Below are 17,490 nucleotides of genomic sequence, written 5' to 3' on the forward strand. Positions count from 1 at the left end.
TCTCGCGCGGTCAACGCACCACTGTATGTAAGTAAGTTCAGTAAGGTACTTATTCCAGGGTTTTCATGGCGAAGTTGGTGAGCCATTGTCTGAGAGGCTGTCTGCTGCCTGCAGTCTGCGCTCAACGATCTGCGTTATGTTTCTCAAAATTAGTAAGAACTACGAAGTCCCCCAGTAACTACTTACTCCTCTACATTTTAGAAGTTTACAGCTTACTTGTCCGCAGTTCTGCAGCTGGAAGGAAAAGAGCTTCCCTATCGTATCTCAGTCTTCTTAATTTATTTTCTACAGTACGGTAAACTCAGCGGGTAACGACCGATTTACCCATTACTATTAGCACGATTTTAGCTGTTTGTAATCTGTTCAGCCGGGTTAATGACTGATCTGCTCCCAGAAAAATGAACGGATTACGGTTGGGAATGGAAATCGGATTCAAGAAGATCTCGGTGGCGCTGTACGAGAACGGTGTGCCACGCGTAATCTTCAGCTTCCCATCAAGCGCAGCCTGCAGTATTGATCGCACCGAATGGCATTTTGGGACGAATGCTTGCAGCTATTTAGACGACGCGCACTACGAAAACATCCCATCGGTTAAACACACGCTGCTAGCTCACAACTACGGTCCGAAGAATCCGCTGGTACCCTGTTACTGGAACGTCTCTTCGCGTACATCAAGATGATCGGGGAAAATGAACGGAAGCAGAGTCTGCGAGGCGTTGTTGTCGTTTTATCGCATGGCCTGGATGGTAATTACGAGATGCGTCAACTTGTGATGGACGCCTGGCAGAAGAACAACGTGCCCGATGTGATGTGCATCTCCGACATATCGGCCATTCTGCTGGCCTACACCGTGCAGACACTGGACCGGCAATCCATCAACACCGACGCCACAGAACCAGTTTATCTCTTGATGTGCAATGCGGATTCCGAACACTGCCGGGTGGAGTTCTTCGAGGTGATCAGCAACAGCCACGTGATTAAAATCCACAATAACTGTGTGCTGTGGGATTGTTTCGCCGATATACGGCGGCGCGTTGTTGCTGCGATATACGAGCAGCTGTTGAGTGCGGGGATGCCGGAAGTGAATCAGCGGGCGCAGCTGGAGGAGGAGTGCTGGAGCCAGATGGCGGTGTTTGACGATTCCCTAACCGACAAGGTGACCATTCGCGCCCCGTTTCACCAGTATGCTGTGACGTGCACACGGGGCATGTACCACGCGGTGGCGGCGCCAGTCATCGACGCCATCCGACAGCGTGTCGTTTCGGAGTTGGGGCGATTCGGGATAATGGACGCAAACACCGGGAACATCAACGGGAAAGTGGAGCTGCTATTGGTGGGCGAGAATTCCCGGTTGGGGCTGTTGCGCACCGCGTTGGAGAGGATAACGAGGAGCCAAGTGATTTCCGGAGCGGCGAGTTATGTTGACGATGCGGAAGCGTTTGGTGCGGCGATTGCCAGCAGTCTGGCGGGGAACAGCACGCATATCTTCAGCAAGCATCTGATCTTCCGTTTGCAGGAGGGAGTAGCATTCGATATAGACAAGATACTGAAGACACTGCCGCTGCATGACGCGAGCGTTGACCTGATGCAACCGGCGCGGGATATTTTCATTAGTGACCGTCAGGATGTTTTCCTGATCGGGGACTTGCACATGGGTTACCATAAAAAGCCCGTTATCATTCCCGGCTTTCGCCTGGTATTGTCCTCTCCGAAGATAGGAAGCTGCAAAGTGCATTGTATTAGCCTGGAATGCAGTGTTGACGATCAATCGGTGACGTTCATGCGGATGCTGCTGGGGAAAGGTGTGCGGATTTCGTGGTGTAAAGGGCGCGATCAAAAGGCCGACGAATGCATCTCGCTTGAAGTCGAGGCGTCCTTTATGTATCGAGCAAACGCTGGCTGGAGTGCTCTTGCTTTTTTTGTGGACAATGCCTTTGCCGGTGCTTACAAGCCGTTTATGGAGGAATATCGCGCGCGGGAACGAGAGATGTTAAATGCGTTTCCTTCTTCAGCTGACGGTAAGCACTGTATACTTATGGGATTGTGTGCAAGAAAAGCTTTTTACTACAGTTATGTTGTAGTAAATGTGATACCTCGCGGCATATGTTTACCACACATAAATATTGATTATTTTTAGCGGACGAATCGTTTCCTAAGTTATCGTGGCCATCATCGTCCTCGTTTGTCGCTCTTGTGTCGGACCAGATTCCGACCAAGTATTTGCATGGCATCCATAAATACCAACGTCATCCAAGCATTGTCACAGTTAATCAGTGTTTCAAGCATGGCCTCGTTGTCGTTATCCAGCAGTGCCAGGAAGTGACGGGAAAGCTGCAAGTGATGGGAAGCGTTTGTTCCATCGAACAGCCGCATAAGATCCACCATGACTCCGCGGAAAGGGATACGATCGTCATTGAACTGACCCCGCAAACTTGTGTTCGCGTCAGCTTTCCCGATGAAGCCACCTGCTGTGACTTTCTTTTAAGATGTTCTATTTTTTGGAAGTGGTGGTGCAAACTGTGACCGGTAGATGAGTGAAAGCCAGTAAAATGTCATTAACTCATTATGTGATACTTGATAAACAAATACTCTAACACAGTGCATCGTCGAGTCATATTTGAGAAATGTTTACACATTGGCAGTAATTTCGCCATTTTGGATCATCTTCCGTCCTTTGACGTTTTCCGGCATGCGTTTAATTAAAATTAGCGAAATATTTTGTAAATAACAAGGCCTAAAAAATCAGTATATCCTAATATCACTAATGCAATCGGAAAATCATAACAAAACTATTCGGTGGGTGTCCCATTAATTTAAATAAAAAAACTCATTCTAAAATGTTTACTCAGTGAACCCAGTCTCAGATTCATGAACTTCTGGTCTATGCAAGCGCATAGTAAATTGAGAATGCTATAATTTTGAAACTCACAAACCAGTTAAGTAAGTAATCATAGGTACTCGCAATTCGCAAATTTAATCGTTTATTCGAACATCAGGAAAACACAGAAGCAAAGGCATTCTCGTTGCAAACTTGCAAATAAGATTTTAGCGCAACAACCATACTGCACAACCGAAGACAACAAACTACGAAAATTCTCATAAAAACACAATAAAAATTTCCCGGTAGATAGTTATCCAACACTAATCCGTTGACTCCAAAATCGCCGCTCCGTACGCCAAATCCCAGTACTCTTCCACACCGTGTTTTCGCAGCAATTCGCGGGCAGCCTGTTCCGTCGCGCATGCCTGTAAAATAATTCCCGGTCAAGTCACACATGCCAGTGCAACAATTACCATAATAAAATCCGAACAAAATAAAAAAAACATTATTTACTTATATGAAACATAATTTCAAAAACTATTACTCGTAATTCTTGTACTGCCTACTACACAAATACAAAATTACCTTAAACTTAACCGTTCCAAAATAGCGCTTCTTTACACTGCCCTCCCAGTCCCAGACCAGTTCACATAAACGCTGTGGCGAAAGACTATAAACGGTGGCGCTCTCTTCACTCGGTGTTTCATCCTCGCTCCATTTAATCCGATTCAGCATTAAACGCTTGAATTTCTTCTGCTGTTTTGGGCCTGCTGTTTTGGGCCGAACAAAACATGCACATTAGAAAGAAAAATTCGATTATAACGAGAGGCGAAATCGCTTACCTCCTTCGATAATCACAATGTTGAGTTCCTTGTTTAACACCACCACACCGGTCATAAACAGCTGCGTCGCGTTGGTCTCCACTTTGAACTTCTTGGCCGGATGCGACAGATCCTTCACGCGGTAGATGGCCACGTTCACTTCCTCCGTGGTGTCCTCCTTTATCTTCTTGATTTTCTTGGCGCGCTTCTCGGTTTCGGTTAACTTCCGCTGTGCATTGGCTGTTTCGTGGGCCCTGTCAAGTAACAAAACAAAAATTAGAAGGACAATTTAGAGCACGCAACATCTATTCAAAACAGTGTATCCGACTGGCTGTGACAAAATTGTGTACAAATAAAAAGGAAATATTCGCAAATCAAATAAACGTTACTTATTGCTGATGTGAATCATAAATTTATTGCAAACAGCTTGGCACTGTGGCACAGTCTGTCAGATCAACAACTCTCAGAGACCAAAACTTATCACTTACCCACCACGGTAACGCCAGTACATCGTTAAAGGTAAATGTATCAGCTGACTCCTTGTGGACCTGCTACCGCCCACAGAATCGGTGGGGTACCTGGGGGACCGGCAGTCAGAATTTTTCCTTCCCGAAAAAAATTTTAAAAAATGGTTTCTAGATCAGAAAAATTCGCTGATTATTAATACGTCGTCTGATTTGACTTAAAAAAATAGTACATGGTCGATGGGGGTCTCGTGTAGCCCCTGCTTGTGGTTATGAATTACACTACTGAATTACATTACCTTGTGGTTCCTTGTGGTTAAGTGACAAGTTTTGGTCACTGGTCTCTTTAAGAAAACTATGCAAAAATATTTTTCAAAACATTATTAAATTTATACCAAAGTCACAATGTATTCATTCATTTTTTCAACACCTTTATACGAAAGTCAAGCGACAAATTTCTGGAAGTAGTCAGCCAATTCTCTAAATTTATCAGCACCTGAAATTTACAACAAATAATTCCATCAAGCCAAAATCTGCAATCAAATTTCCAATATTCACTTGCAATTTATAAACCAGGTTTACAAATTTCAGACCAATCCATTTTAGAAAATATTCACCGTCAATTAAATTATTCAAATAAAATAACAGCCAAAAAAGCTTACAACCTTACCTTTTGGTTCTGGCGCAGCGATTAATCCGATTCGCTGCTTTTCCTGTTCCTCTTTTAGCTTCTCCGGCGAGCTTGCCGGCGCAACTTCTTCCGCTCATTCTTGGTTAACATGATAGGTAACGCCACCGGTTTATCACGATCAACTATAAAACACCATTCACAATTCCACAAACGTGTTTCATTATCAAAAATCCTAAAAAGTAATTCAGTTTTAATTGACTTACTCTGCGGTGCCAACTGGACGGGATGCTCCACCAGCTTAGTCACCAGCTTCTGCAAGCGGGATTCCAACTCCACCGCATCGGCGTCGCTCAGCATTTCCGCGGTCTGGGCAAACACGCCGTCCCACCATTCCACTTCCGGTATCATTCCGCTATCCACCGAATCGGTTTTCTTCGGGGCGACACGTGTCAGAAACGCGGCGGATGTAATGCCGGTTTTCTTGGCTGCTTGGGCGATGTCGCTTTTGCAGTTTCTCTAACTGAGCCTACAAAAACAATGGATTTGATCCAACATGTACAAGAAAGTCAAAACTCTACAATGGCAACAAAAGAGTCATCAATCTGATTCTATAATTTTCAAATTACTTGCATACAGAATTTTCTAATTAAACCCAATTAAAACGATAAAAATATACGTGAAACCATAATATTACTAAACCTTAAGGTATTCCATCGACTTGCGTGACGTCACGTTATGATAGACGCACAGGGCAACGCAGTGGGCAACCACTGCGGGTTCGGTGTCCATTAAACCTTTCAAATTCATGCAGTTCCTTCGTGTTATGGCTCAAAAAATGCAGAAAAAAATTTGAAGTTTGGGAAGTGGAAGTGGGCAAGTGAAACGTTGTCAGGAAAACGAAGATTTTCGGATTTACGTTCTTATCCTTAGCATAGAGGTCTATGTGGTGGTTTGCCCTGCTGATCGAAAATCGAAGGATTTTCGACTTGTAATCAAACGAAGCTACTAAAACCTGATCAGCCAAAACAAAGCAATTAAAATTTGATCAGTTAAACAAAGGCATCAAACAATTTAGTTTTAAACTTTTAATCAAAAGAAGTGATTTTTGGTCAGCATAGTGGTCTATGGCAAACTGCCTCATAGACCTTCATGGTAAACAAGATTTACTTTAATCGTAAGCGTCTCGTTTTCCTGACATTATTTACTTGTCAACCTTCACTTCTCAAGCTTCAAATTTTTTTCTGCATTTTTTGAGCCATAGTATGATCAGATTGGGCGAATTTGAAAGTTTTTATAAACACAAAAGCCGCAGGGGTTGCCCACTTTTCGCACAGTGCGCTTCATCTACCGTGACGTCATCGTACAAAGTGCAGGCTCGATGGAATACCTTAAGGTTTAGTAATATTATGGTGAAACATATCAACGGCAAACAATAACGATCTGCAATATCTGTACCACATTTATCTGTAGATTTCCTAACTATGACAGCAGCAACAACCGCCATCAACTCTTGAAAATCAAATATCACTTTTTCACAAAGGTAACGCTGGACTACTACGCCCAGCCCGTGATGCGACTCCCCGTGATGCGATTATAATTATACAATATGACAATGGTATTTACACAAATCAATAAGTAAATGCGCCTAACCTCAAATTAAAAATCAATAAACCGAAACATAACAGAAGTTTTAAATTTATAATTATGGTTTTCTGATTAAACTTTAATCCGTGCTACAGATAAAACTCATGACAAGCCGACAAGATATCGACAAATCTTACCTTAGCGCGCAACATCGTGCCCTGTTTGACGAATGTGCCTTTATCGTGGAACTCGAAGACCGCTGGCTTGGCCCTGGTTGGCGCTTTGACGGCCACGCGATTATCGTAGAAATCCGGCTGTTCATCGCGCACTTCATCGGCCACTTTGTCCTGGACGGCTTTGAAATCCTCCCGTTTCTTGTTGCGGATGTTGGCCTTCAAAGTGGGGCCACGCTGCTCCAAAGTCACCGCCTTTCCCGTCACCAGATCGATGGTGCGGCCTTCTGAATCGAGGATCAACGGGCCGGGCGCGGAAGGAACGGCTGCCGCAGTGCTGGGAGCGGATAGTTTAGGAAATTCACCTGCCAATAAATGCAAAAAAAAACGGTTAATTACAATAAACTAAATTTTTGAATTTAATCGTACCTGCTTAACTAAGTGGTGGCATGGCGAGTCGTGTAGCGCAGAATTGGTTGCCTCTGTTGGACGATTGTGTTTTTTATTTAGACAGTTATTATTCGCAGTTACATACGAAGGCGAAAGAAACCCGTACCGGTCATAAATGCAGAACTTCAGAAGCACTGACTCGTATTCGCAATTCGCAGGGGATCCGTTGTCGTCAACAATCACGAATGGCATCAGACTGCGCTCCATGATCACAGCGGGATCGTCGAATCGGCGCCCAATCAGGCGTTTGGCATTGCGCACAGTGTTACGGCTGTTGTCGCCTTGTCGGGACTCATTCGCTTGGCATGCTTCCCAATATCCATCCCGTCCCGCTCCAGGCGCACCCAGGAAGGTGTCCTGGTATCACCAGCCTTGTTCTTGATTACTTGCGGACGACGGCCGTGGTTGTACACGTGCAGACAGCAATGCGTCGTTCCCCAAATCGATGCCAACTCCGTCGGCCATGCTGTTGTTTGCTGACGAACTCCAGTACAAAATGCTGGGTTGAAGATTTAAAATGCAGGAACTGAGAAACTCTTAACCCGGGGGTATGTAAAATCAAAAATGTACCGTAAAAGCAAAATAAACTGCAGAATACAATTTGTTTTCAGAATTACTCGTCCTTATTCTACAGAGCACACGGCGTGAAACCTCAAAGGTCCCGCAACAGGTTACAGGTTGATGGAGGAAAGATGCAGCGCGGAAATGAGAACTCACAAAATTAATACCAGTAAGCAGCTGTAAGCTGTTGAACTTGAAATTGCGGATTGCATCAAGTCCAGGCGTTCATTGCACCGGGCCACGATGTGTACATACATGATGTGTAACGATGTGTACATACTGATGGCTGTAAAGATAGTCTGAATTGCCATTGGCCGGTGCAGTCTAATAACGGTTGTGCTGTATGTACATACAAGTCTGTCGTACATGCCTATTCGTGCGGTCAACGCACTCTGTTATGGCGTACCAAGCGGGCCAGAGTTTTCCAGACAAATGCTAATGACAAAGGTTTTTGGTTTTCAAACAAATGCTACTGACAAATGCTTTTCACAACAGACAAATGTTTTTTAAAAACTGTTTACCAGACAAATGCTTGTGACAAATGCCGAAAACTTTCAGACAAATGTTACTGACAAATGTCAGAAACTTTCAGACAAATGCTTCTGACAAATTTCAGAAGCCTACCACCGCAAATCTGTGTGCGGACTGCGTGGTTGCGTTCAACGAGTTTGACTCACCATAATGCTGAGTCATCGGTTGCCACGATTACTCAGCATTGTGGTGAGTTCGAGTCAGACGTGTTGAACGCAACCACGCAGTCCGCACTCAGATTTGCGGTGGTAGTGAGGGAGACTCCGTCAGGATAGTCAGGCTATGGACGCCTTCGTACTATCGGGAGTGTACGCGTGAGCCAGCACTATATTGTCAGCCAGTACTATTGTTTAGAGCCATTCTCACTGTTATACGGCATTGCGAGCCATAGCACGGCAGCGTATGTGCTTGTACGAGTTTACTCGTGCAGTGCACTACGTACAACTCGTACATCAGCCACTCTCACTTGAGGCATAGTACTTTGCAGGTAGCCAGCACAGTCTTTACGACTGCACAGATCATTCGGTGATTTCCATGCTTGGCATTCCCACCTGTGTCATAGGATGATGTTTATGTTGTGATTTATATATTTATGAGCCATAAATATTGATATTTACGTCTTCCCAGTGCGTTTTCCCTATTTCCGGTAGAGTCGTAGGCTCTAGGCCCCTTACGTAGTGTACGGCCTAGATCGCATGGTAGCAGATAGCGTGTCGGTTCTCAGAAGAACAGCGTGTGAAGTTCCCCCTCTGGATTCTGCGCGTTTTCGTCCCAGTCGACAGTAACACCGAAGCGAGGAGCAGCACCTGGTGCGCGAAAGACTGCTAAAACCAGTCACCAGGTTCTTCAAGGATCAGCCCAACAACGGATTGAAGTAAAAACCTTCTAACAGCCAAACCAACTCATTTTTCTTTTCATTTTTATCACTAACCTAATTATCAGCACTTTCTTTTAATTTAATTTTCCACATTATCAGAACAACAGCGGCTATCCAGAACAACTCATATCTAGTTGGTATAAGCCAGATTCTACATCAAAACCACTTGTTGATATTAGGTCTTTAGCCAGCTCTATTTTTCAGCCCTACAATTTACATACTCATTCTCAGTCCCACACTTTACATACTCATTCTGCCAGATCTCCATTACATTCAGCCAGTAAAATATTTTTCCACTAATTTCAGTACGAATAGTGCTGTGAATTTGTGAAAAAATTAGCCATTCAACCCAGGGAGTTTCTTCGGAAATTCACTGCACACCAGTCAGCCAGACACGATTTGTTTCGTGTGCAAAAACACGTATTCTTGCAGCCAGTAAAATCAGCGCTATTTCAGTCCAAAATTCAGCAGTTTTAGCCAGCGCAAATTTCTTGGTTTTTTTCGAAAGGTTATTTATTATCTTTCGGAAATTTCCGGGTATTGCGCACCGTACATCGCTCTTACAGGCAGGTAAATTCATGTTCGGCATTGGAAAGATTCCAATCGCTGATAACCAAGCCGCTTTTGTATTCGGCTCGCTCGAATACAATAGTCGTTTAAAGCCATCGCACTCAGAGACAAAGGAGAGAGAGGAAATTTTCAGAAGTCATTTCTGAAAAACATCCTCTTTGCATCACACAGCCAGACATCCAGGCAGTACAAAGTGGCATTTTTTAAGCGCTGTTGATTTCGATTGATAGCGTTTGAAATTGCAGCCATTTCAAAGTCACCTTCCCATATTGGATTAAAACAGCCAGATATCTGTAATTTCAATTCTGAATATTACAGTATCGCTTTCATAACGCCAGTTAAAATGTTCAGACGGTTGAGAGACACACTCTCACCGTTTGTGCGAGCAAGCCAGACACCAGAAACAACTGACAACGAACCGTTGTCGAGTGAGGCAGAAATACCGGTACAGGAACGTGTTTCACGTTCCAGGGCACAAAAATTGAAGGCAGGAGGACATGACGTCCCATATCACACACTTGAGAGCATCAACCAACAGCAAGCATTCGCCAGAAGCAGTAAGGTGGCACGTTCCCCGGAACGGAAGTCCACTGGACCTGCACAGCCAGAAACTATTATTCAGGCAGAAATCCACGCTCAGCCAGATGATGCCGACTCCATTATTGGAGGTCAACATGATCTGCCAGAGCTCAGTGATATGTCTCAGTCAGAAGACGAACAGAAGAAGCCAGAAGAAACCCCGCCAGTTCAACACGAAAATGCACATCAGTCACCATCGTCAAATGATCCAGCGGCATATCACACACCACAGGAACAGGACCCAGACCCACAGCAGGAGAATGCTCGACTGCGTGAGTTATGGGCCAAGGCAAAAATCGAATTATTTCGTGAAAAAGGGCAGTCAAATTCGCAAGCAGCTAAAATCCAGGAAATAACTGACTTCATCAAACGCCAGGACGAAATGATTAATTTTCAGAAAACGTACATCGAAAAGAGGGATCAGCGTTCGCAACAGCGTGACGCTGATAAAGGCAGCACAATTCAGAATAACGCCGATATTGAAAAGGCACTCCAGGAATCGTACCTGGAAAGGCAGAAATTACAGGAGAGGGCAGAGTATGCTCATCACCAGTTGCAGAAAGAGGCACAAAAACGTATCCAGGCAGAATCACAGAAGGCAGAAACTCTTCAGGAAGAACTCAGACACTACAGAGAGCGGTACACTCATTACAAGGAGAGGTGTGGTGAACTTGAGGCCTGTTTGATCGAGGAGCCTTCTTCCGGTCAGCCAGCCCCTCCCCCACCAACCTCCCGACATCAGAGACACCAGTCACGTCGAGATGAATCACCGGAAGTGATGAAAATCCCTCAGGATAACACCACTCACCGGCGTCCATCTCGACGCCGTAAGGCAGAACATCGAGAACATGTCCAGTTCAGAACTACAGAGCCAGATGATGAGATCACCATTATCCCACAACCACGCCCAACTGTGGTAACCCCACAATTGGACATCGGCAGTATAATTGGCAAAGCACTGGAAGCACAGTCCAGCGGTTTTGCTCAATTATTACCACAGGTAGCCAGTAAGAAAACCAAGAACTGTTTCGCACCGAAGTATAAAGGCACAAAAGATACCGTCGAAGGCTTCCTCACACTGTTTGAGTTTGCCAAAAAGGCAGGCGAATGGGAAGAAGAGAAAACTCTCAACCGTTTCGCAGGTGCACTTCAGGATGAGGCAGCTACATGGTTCAGTGGTATTATAGCATCTTCAACGCCAGTTACCACTTACGCAGAAGCCAGGAAGAAATTGTTGGAACGCTTCGGTGATCCAGACATGGCCTTCCATGCCACACAGACACTTATGACACGCCAGTTTAACCCAGCCAAAGAAACAATCGAGCAGTACTTTCAGGCAATGTCATCATTGTCTGATCGTAGTGGTCAAACTCAGCCAGCATTCCTCGTCTCCTGCATGCTGAAGGGACTGGAAACAGCCCTTAAGCTGCATGAAAACGTTGCACTCAGGATGCCAAAAACTCCAGTGGAACTTCTCCAGAGAGCCAGATATCTGGAGTCGTTGCACTTAAGCGGCAGTAGCAAAACAGCCAACCCCACAAAAGCCAGCTCATCCAAAGTGTCATATGCACAGGCAATTAACCCCGAATGTCAGCCAGATAATCCCGGCGTTCGCAACGCTGGTGGTCAGCAGGCCGCCGGTGGTAATGCGAATCGTCCACCTCGAGGCAGATCACAACAACGTAATCCACAAGCCAGCGATAAACCGCGAGAAGGTGTCGATTACTGCAAGTGGTGCTGCATCGAAGGACATACCTCCGATGTGTGCACACATGCAGGAAAGGCAAAGGCAGATAATCCCGTGTATCAGAAATATCACTGGCCAGATGGCACACGACGTTCACTGAAGGAATGGCAGGACAACAAAGCTCGTCGTGAAGCCAGAAAACAAAGCCAGAGTCCAGAAAACGGCGCTAATAACGAACGCAGAGCCAACACAACAGATCAGAACGACAAAAGGCAGGATAACTCAGGCAATGAGCGCCGTGGTGGCAGTGGTCGGCCGTCAGTTCGTCCCGCGCCATCACCGCGTCCTTGTCAGTCCAACCATTTTAGCGAGCTATCGGACTCACTGTCAGACAGTGACAGTGATGATTCCGATACAGAATCAGTGACATCAGACCGTGACATCAGTGATGAGCCAGATTTAAACGATTAAGGGCAGCAGCAACCGGCTCTGCTGTCCCGCGTCCCAAAAAACCGCCGGATGAGCCAGTACTACAAAAAGTCCCAGCAAATAAGCCAGTACAACGGAAAACTGTAGCAAGTAGGCCAGCCACGAAACCGGTAACAAGTAACCCAGCTTGTCACTCGGTTACAGTGGTACCACAGTAAGTTACAGCTAAGCCAATCCAAAACAAATCAAAACACCTAAGCCAGTGAATCAAACTAATTTAAGCCAGTTTATCTCTCAAGCTAAACTTGAGATCATCCCAGAGCTAACCACAAATAAATCCGAACAACCAGAGCAGAAAGCCAGTGTAACATCCAACGGTTTCACCGTTGAAAGTGACTGTGAATGCACTGTTGATTTAAACCCAGCAGTACATCATTGTCACATCGGTAATTGCGATGAGCCAGGAAAATCGCCGACGTTAACTCACCCAGGTACGATCGGTACAGCCAGAGTAAACGCCATGATCGATACAGGAGCGGAAACGTCCCTGATATCTGATCAGTTATGCAAGCAGTACAACCTCATTCAAAAGCCATTATCAAAACACATGCATATCAGGGGAATAGGAGGAGTTTGTAATTTCTCCGTTACGCATTACGCCAGTGTTCCCATAAAAATCAACGGCAACGTAGTGCTTCACAGCATGTACGTTAAGCCGTATGTGCAGACAGTGTGCATCTCCTTATAGGTAAGGACTTCTTAGCAAATGCGGTCATGGTGGCCGACTGTGGTAAAGTCTCCCACCTCCGACCAAAGTATAAACGAGCGCTCCCATATCTCGTAAATCAGTCTAACCCAGCAAAGCCAGCTGCGTTGGAAGTATATCAGTCCAGTGCTGCGGTATCAGCCCCACTGGAAGTAAATCAGTCCAGACCGGCATCATATGCCACCCTGGAAGCAGATCTCGCTAAGAAACCCGGAGTGTCGTCTTACCCCATACCAGTGGCAACTGCGTTGCCACTGGATGCAGCTCAAAAAGGAGATAAGCGGCATAAAAATCTTTTGCACACTGAAGCACAGCCCCAAGCCAGAAAACAAAAATCAGTTTAAGCCAGTTCAAAGTAAAACCAAGCCAGAAATTAAATCAATAAAAAAGCCAAAAATTACAAAGTTGCCAGATCTAACACTCCCTAAGCCAGATGAAAATACGGTGAATCAGATAAATGCGTGGTTAGCATATCGAGTCTACATTAGGCAGATACAAAAGTTGGCAAATTACAGGCATCGAATTTGCAAATTTTACCGCAGTCAGATAAAAGCCAGAAAAACCATTGAAACTAAGGGCTTAACAGCCACTTCAGTTAAATGGATCCTCACGAAGCAGTTAGAAGGCATTAAACAAGAGATTTTGTACGAGTATAAATTACTCGAACAAGATCGTAGGCAGATCAACGCTAAATTCAGCTCATATCAGATGCCAAAGCCAGAATTCCTTGAGATCACGACACTGGAAATCAATAAATGGCCTCATCGAGTGTGGAAATCGCTCGATCCCGCCATTTACGGTTTTCATTTACATATCAGCCCTACAATCAAGCCAACGCCAGTAGAACACCGATGATTATCAAAAAGCGCGTGAAATTCAGCGATGATTTGCTGCATATTCGCCTTTTTGATAAAAATAAGCCAGTTAAATCAAAGCCAGTCAAAAATATCAAACGTACAAAAGGCATATTACCACTTAAAAAGTTGTATCAAACTTCAAAGCCAGCTCAACTTCCGCAAACTCAGCCAGTTACGTACAGCCAGGTTCTCGAAACATTCGCCGATATAAGCCGATCAGTGATCATCCCGCTTTCCACTATTGTCCCTTTCAGCCAGAAAAATACTCACAGCAGTTTCCTGAATCATCTTCAGCTCAACAGCCAGTTAATAATAAGCCAGATACTACGGAAAAAACTCATATCAGAACAAATTCTGTTAGGCACTGTGAATCTGAAAGAAATGTTGGAAGAATGTAAGAAGCCATACAAATTACGTTTACAGTACGCTAACGATAATACTTCAGTAAAAAAGCCAGAAATTCTACCACAACCGGCAGTTGCTCCACAACAACCGGTTGAAGTAGAATTACAGCACAAGCCAGTCACAATCAACTTAATTGATGAGCCAATTATCGCTACGTGTGATCAGCCACGCTTACAGCCAGAAATAATCACTTCACAGGAAAGATCGCATGGTAGTTTGTGCGATACAGCCAGTAATACACAGCCAGAACTACAGAGTACGGAAGTGCTTAAAAGCACTGATCAGCCACAGCCAGATACAATCTCCAGTATTCAGCCAGAAAATCCAATGCTTAATATCGTCGTAGACAATGTTGAACAGCCAGAAACATTCAGAAGCAGAGCCATCAAAGTCTTTGCTTGTGATAATTTCACCTTACAGCCAGGTCTAAATTGGGTATCAGTCAAAACACGTGCAAATAAGCCAACAACTCTCGGTGATCTCTATATGTTTTCACCGAATCCGGCATTGTACTCCTCAGGCAAACTAATCCCAGTTGCGGGATTAGTACAACCACAGGCAGAAATAATGGATTTTTTCGTAATCAACTTCTCCAGGCAACGCCGTGTGCTGAAGCGAGGCACATGGGTGGGTGTTTTGGAAGATTACGAAGAAATGGAAACAGTCAGTGTAGGCAGTGTAAAACTCAGTGAACGTACGCCAGAAGAACAAGCAGAAATTCGTGAGCAAATCAGCAAGATGAATATGAACCCAGATCTAACGCCAGAAGAAAAGAAACAGTTCACCGACTTATGCGAGGAATTTGCGGATATTTTCCCAACTTCTAAGCAGTTGTACGGTGTAAAGCCAGAAACAGCCTCACACATCATCGAGACCGGTGATGCAAAGCCAGTTAAAAGCCAGCCCCACAGAACGTCATGGAGAGGCAGACAAATAATCGCAGAACACATTAAGGACATGGAGAAAAAAGGCATTATCAGACCTAGTAAAAGCAACTGGTCCTTCCCAGTTGTTTTAGCCATCAAAAAAAAGCCTGACGGCAGTATTGGTACCAGGTTTTGCGTCAACTATATCAAGTTGAACAACCTGACCAAGAAAAACAACTATCCTCTACCAAACGCAGACGAACTGTTGGTCGCTGTATCAGAAAACAAATTCTACTTCACGTTTGACTGTTCGTCTGGGTTTTGGCAGATCCCCATGCATCCCGATTCAGTTGAAAAAACGGCATTTATAACTCAGGATGGTTTGTACGAGTTCGTGCGAATGTCTTTCGGCGTTTGCAACGGACCCGCTACTTTCCAAGCAGCCATGGATAAAACCTTAGCCAGAATACGTCATCTAGGTATTTTCGCATACCTAGACGACATTATTGTCGCAGCCAAAACATTCGCAGAGGCACTGATGAAAGTCAGACTACTCTTTGAGTGTCTCCGGGAAACTGGATTCACTTTGAAGCAATCAAAATGTCATATTGCAAAACCAGAACTCCACTTTTTGGGTCACATTGTGAGTGACAAAGGCATAACTACTGATCCAGCTAAAATCACAGCCATTCAAAACTATCCTCAGCCCACCAACGAGAAAGAGATGCGCTCTTTTCTCGGGTTAGCCAATTACTACAGGAAGTTTGTTAAGGGATACGCTTCCCTTACACAAAACCTGTACAGTCTTTTGTCGAAAGACAAGGACGTAGCCAGATACTGGAAGCCAGAACACACAGCAGACTTTGAGACGATTGAAAAGGCACTTACAACCACTCCAGTTTTAGCCAGATTTGATCCAGCGAAACAGGCAGTTATCGAATGTGATGCATCCACGATAGGCATTGGAGCAGTCCTTCAACAGGATGGACATCCTGTGACCTGTTGCATACGCCAGTCGTTTACTCACAGATGCAGAGACCAGGTACGCCATTACCGAACTTGAGTGCTTGGCAGTGGTGTACGTGATCTCAAAATTCAGGCATTTCATCGAATTTAGCGAATTCACAGTCAGAACAGATCACCAGGCATTAGCAAACCTCATTCGTTCCGCCAGTAACCGACAAGGCATGAATCCACGCCTGACTCGTTGGGCATTGCAGTTAGGCAGTCACCACATTAGCATCGAATATAAGCCAGGGCGTTTTTGCCACAACGCAGATGCACTCAGTCGACATCCCGTTGATCCTGCAGTACCAGAGGAAGAGTGGGATGACCACTTCAGCACTCCTTTTGTGCGCATGGTCACAGTCAGTAGTACCAGTGACTTTCGGGAAACCACTTCTGTCGGTTTAGTACGTGTTACAAACCCCCAGAACGCCACTGGTATGAGGCAGAAAAACACTAGTAACACTGGTATGGGGAATACTAGTGCTACTGAAATAGGTAGCGAAACAGACATTGAAATCAGTACAACTACAGTATCAGAAGCCAGTCAAACCCAAAATACGCAGCCCAACAAAATCGCACAGCCAGTAGCTGATGAGGACGAAGAAGGAAACTTCAACTTCCTCCGCAGCGAACAATTAAACAATCTAGCTCTAGAGAAAATCATCCTCTATCTGGAAGATAAGCCAGAAAGCCAAGACCTTCAGACCAACTATCGCCTTTTCGAACATCATCATGGTGTCTTATACCGTCGCAGTGAGAAAGACGATCGTCTTAACCGGCGATTCGTAGTTCCCAGGCACTGGAGAGTGGGCATCATGCGCGCTTTGCATGATTCTCCAGCAGGCGGTCATCTAGGCACTCAAAAAACCAGCCATGTAATATCAGCCAGATACTATTGGGATAATATGACCAGTGACATCCATCAGTACATAAAACAGTGTCAGAAGTGCCAGTTTCGAAAAGTTCCGCGTAAAGCATTGCCAGGAAAACTGCAGCAGGTTCAGACCGGAGAGCCATTCTTCCGCATTCAGGTGGATCTTAAAGGTCCACTGAAAGTCAGTAAAAAAGGCAACAACACCATTGCAGTCGCAATTGATCAGCTCACCAAGTTCGTAATCGCAAAAGCCATTCCCGACCAAAAGGCAGAATCAGTAGCAGATTTCCTGTTACATGACGTGATATTGCCGTATGGCGCACCTTTTATCATCAACACCGATAGAGGCAGTCATTTTTTGAATGATCTCATCAGCGCCATCACAAAACAGCTGAAAATAAAGCATCATTTCGGTACGGCATACCACCCCCAAGGCAGAGTTGAAAAACTAACTCGTCCAAAGCGCCGAAAGCCACGCTTCCCATCAGTCAGTTAAAATACGAAAAGATCGCATGGCAGCAGATAACGTCAAAGCG

General features: G+C 45.0%; 1 protein-coding gene and 1 pseudogene across 1 annotated transcript; one reads left to right on the forward strand and one right to left on the reverse strand.

Annotated features, from left to right (window-relative positions):
* The first annotated feature begins 93 nt into the window (after window positions 1-93).
* LOC129584348 (uncharacterized) lies at window positions 94-2,656 on the forward strand. Its single transcript, XM_055476499.1, has 3 exons — window positions 94-308; window positions 395-2,018; window positions 2,138-2,656. Exons 2-3 carry the CDS (start codon window positions 677-679, stop codon window positions 2,521-2,523), a joined length of 1,728 nt encoding a protein of 575 aa, XP_055332474.1. The 5' UTR covers window positions 94-308; window positions 395-676; the 3' UTR covers window positions 2,524-2,656.
* A 312-nt stretch (window positions 2,657-2,968) lies between these two features.
* On the reverse strand, window positions 2,969-7,057 carry LOC129584199 (U4/U6 small nuclear ribonucleoprotein Prp3-like; annotated as a pseudogene).
* Window positions 7,058-17,490: the final 10,433 nt, after the last annotated feature.

Source organism: Paramacrobiotus metropolitanus, unplaced genomic scaffold, assembly GCF_019649055.1.
Source record: "Paramacrobiotus metropolitanus isolate TYO unplaced genomic scaffold, Prichtersi_v1.0 Parri_scaffold0000013, whole genome shotgun sequence".
Lineage (NCBI taxonomy): Eukaryota > Metazoa > Tardigrada > Eutardigrada > Parachela > Macrobiotidae > Paramacrobiotus > Paramacrobiotus metropolitanus.

Bases quoted from the DNA above. Each gene is read 5' to 3' on its own strand.
- LOC129584348 (XM_055476499.1), top strand. From the start codon at position 677: ATGATCGGGGAAAATGAACGGAAGCAGAGTCTGCGAGGCGTTGTTGTC. The intron at 2,019-2,137 runs GTAAGCACTGTA...GATTATTTTTAG, and splicing joins GTTTCCTTCTTCAGCTGACG to CGGACGAATCGTTTCCTAAG.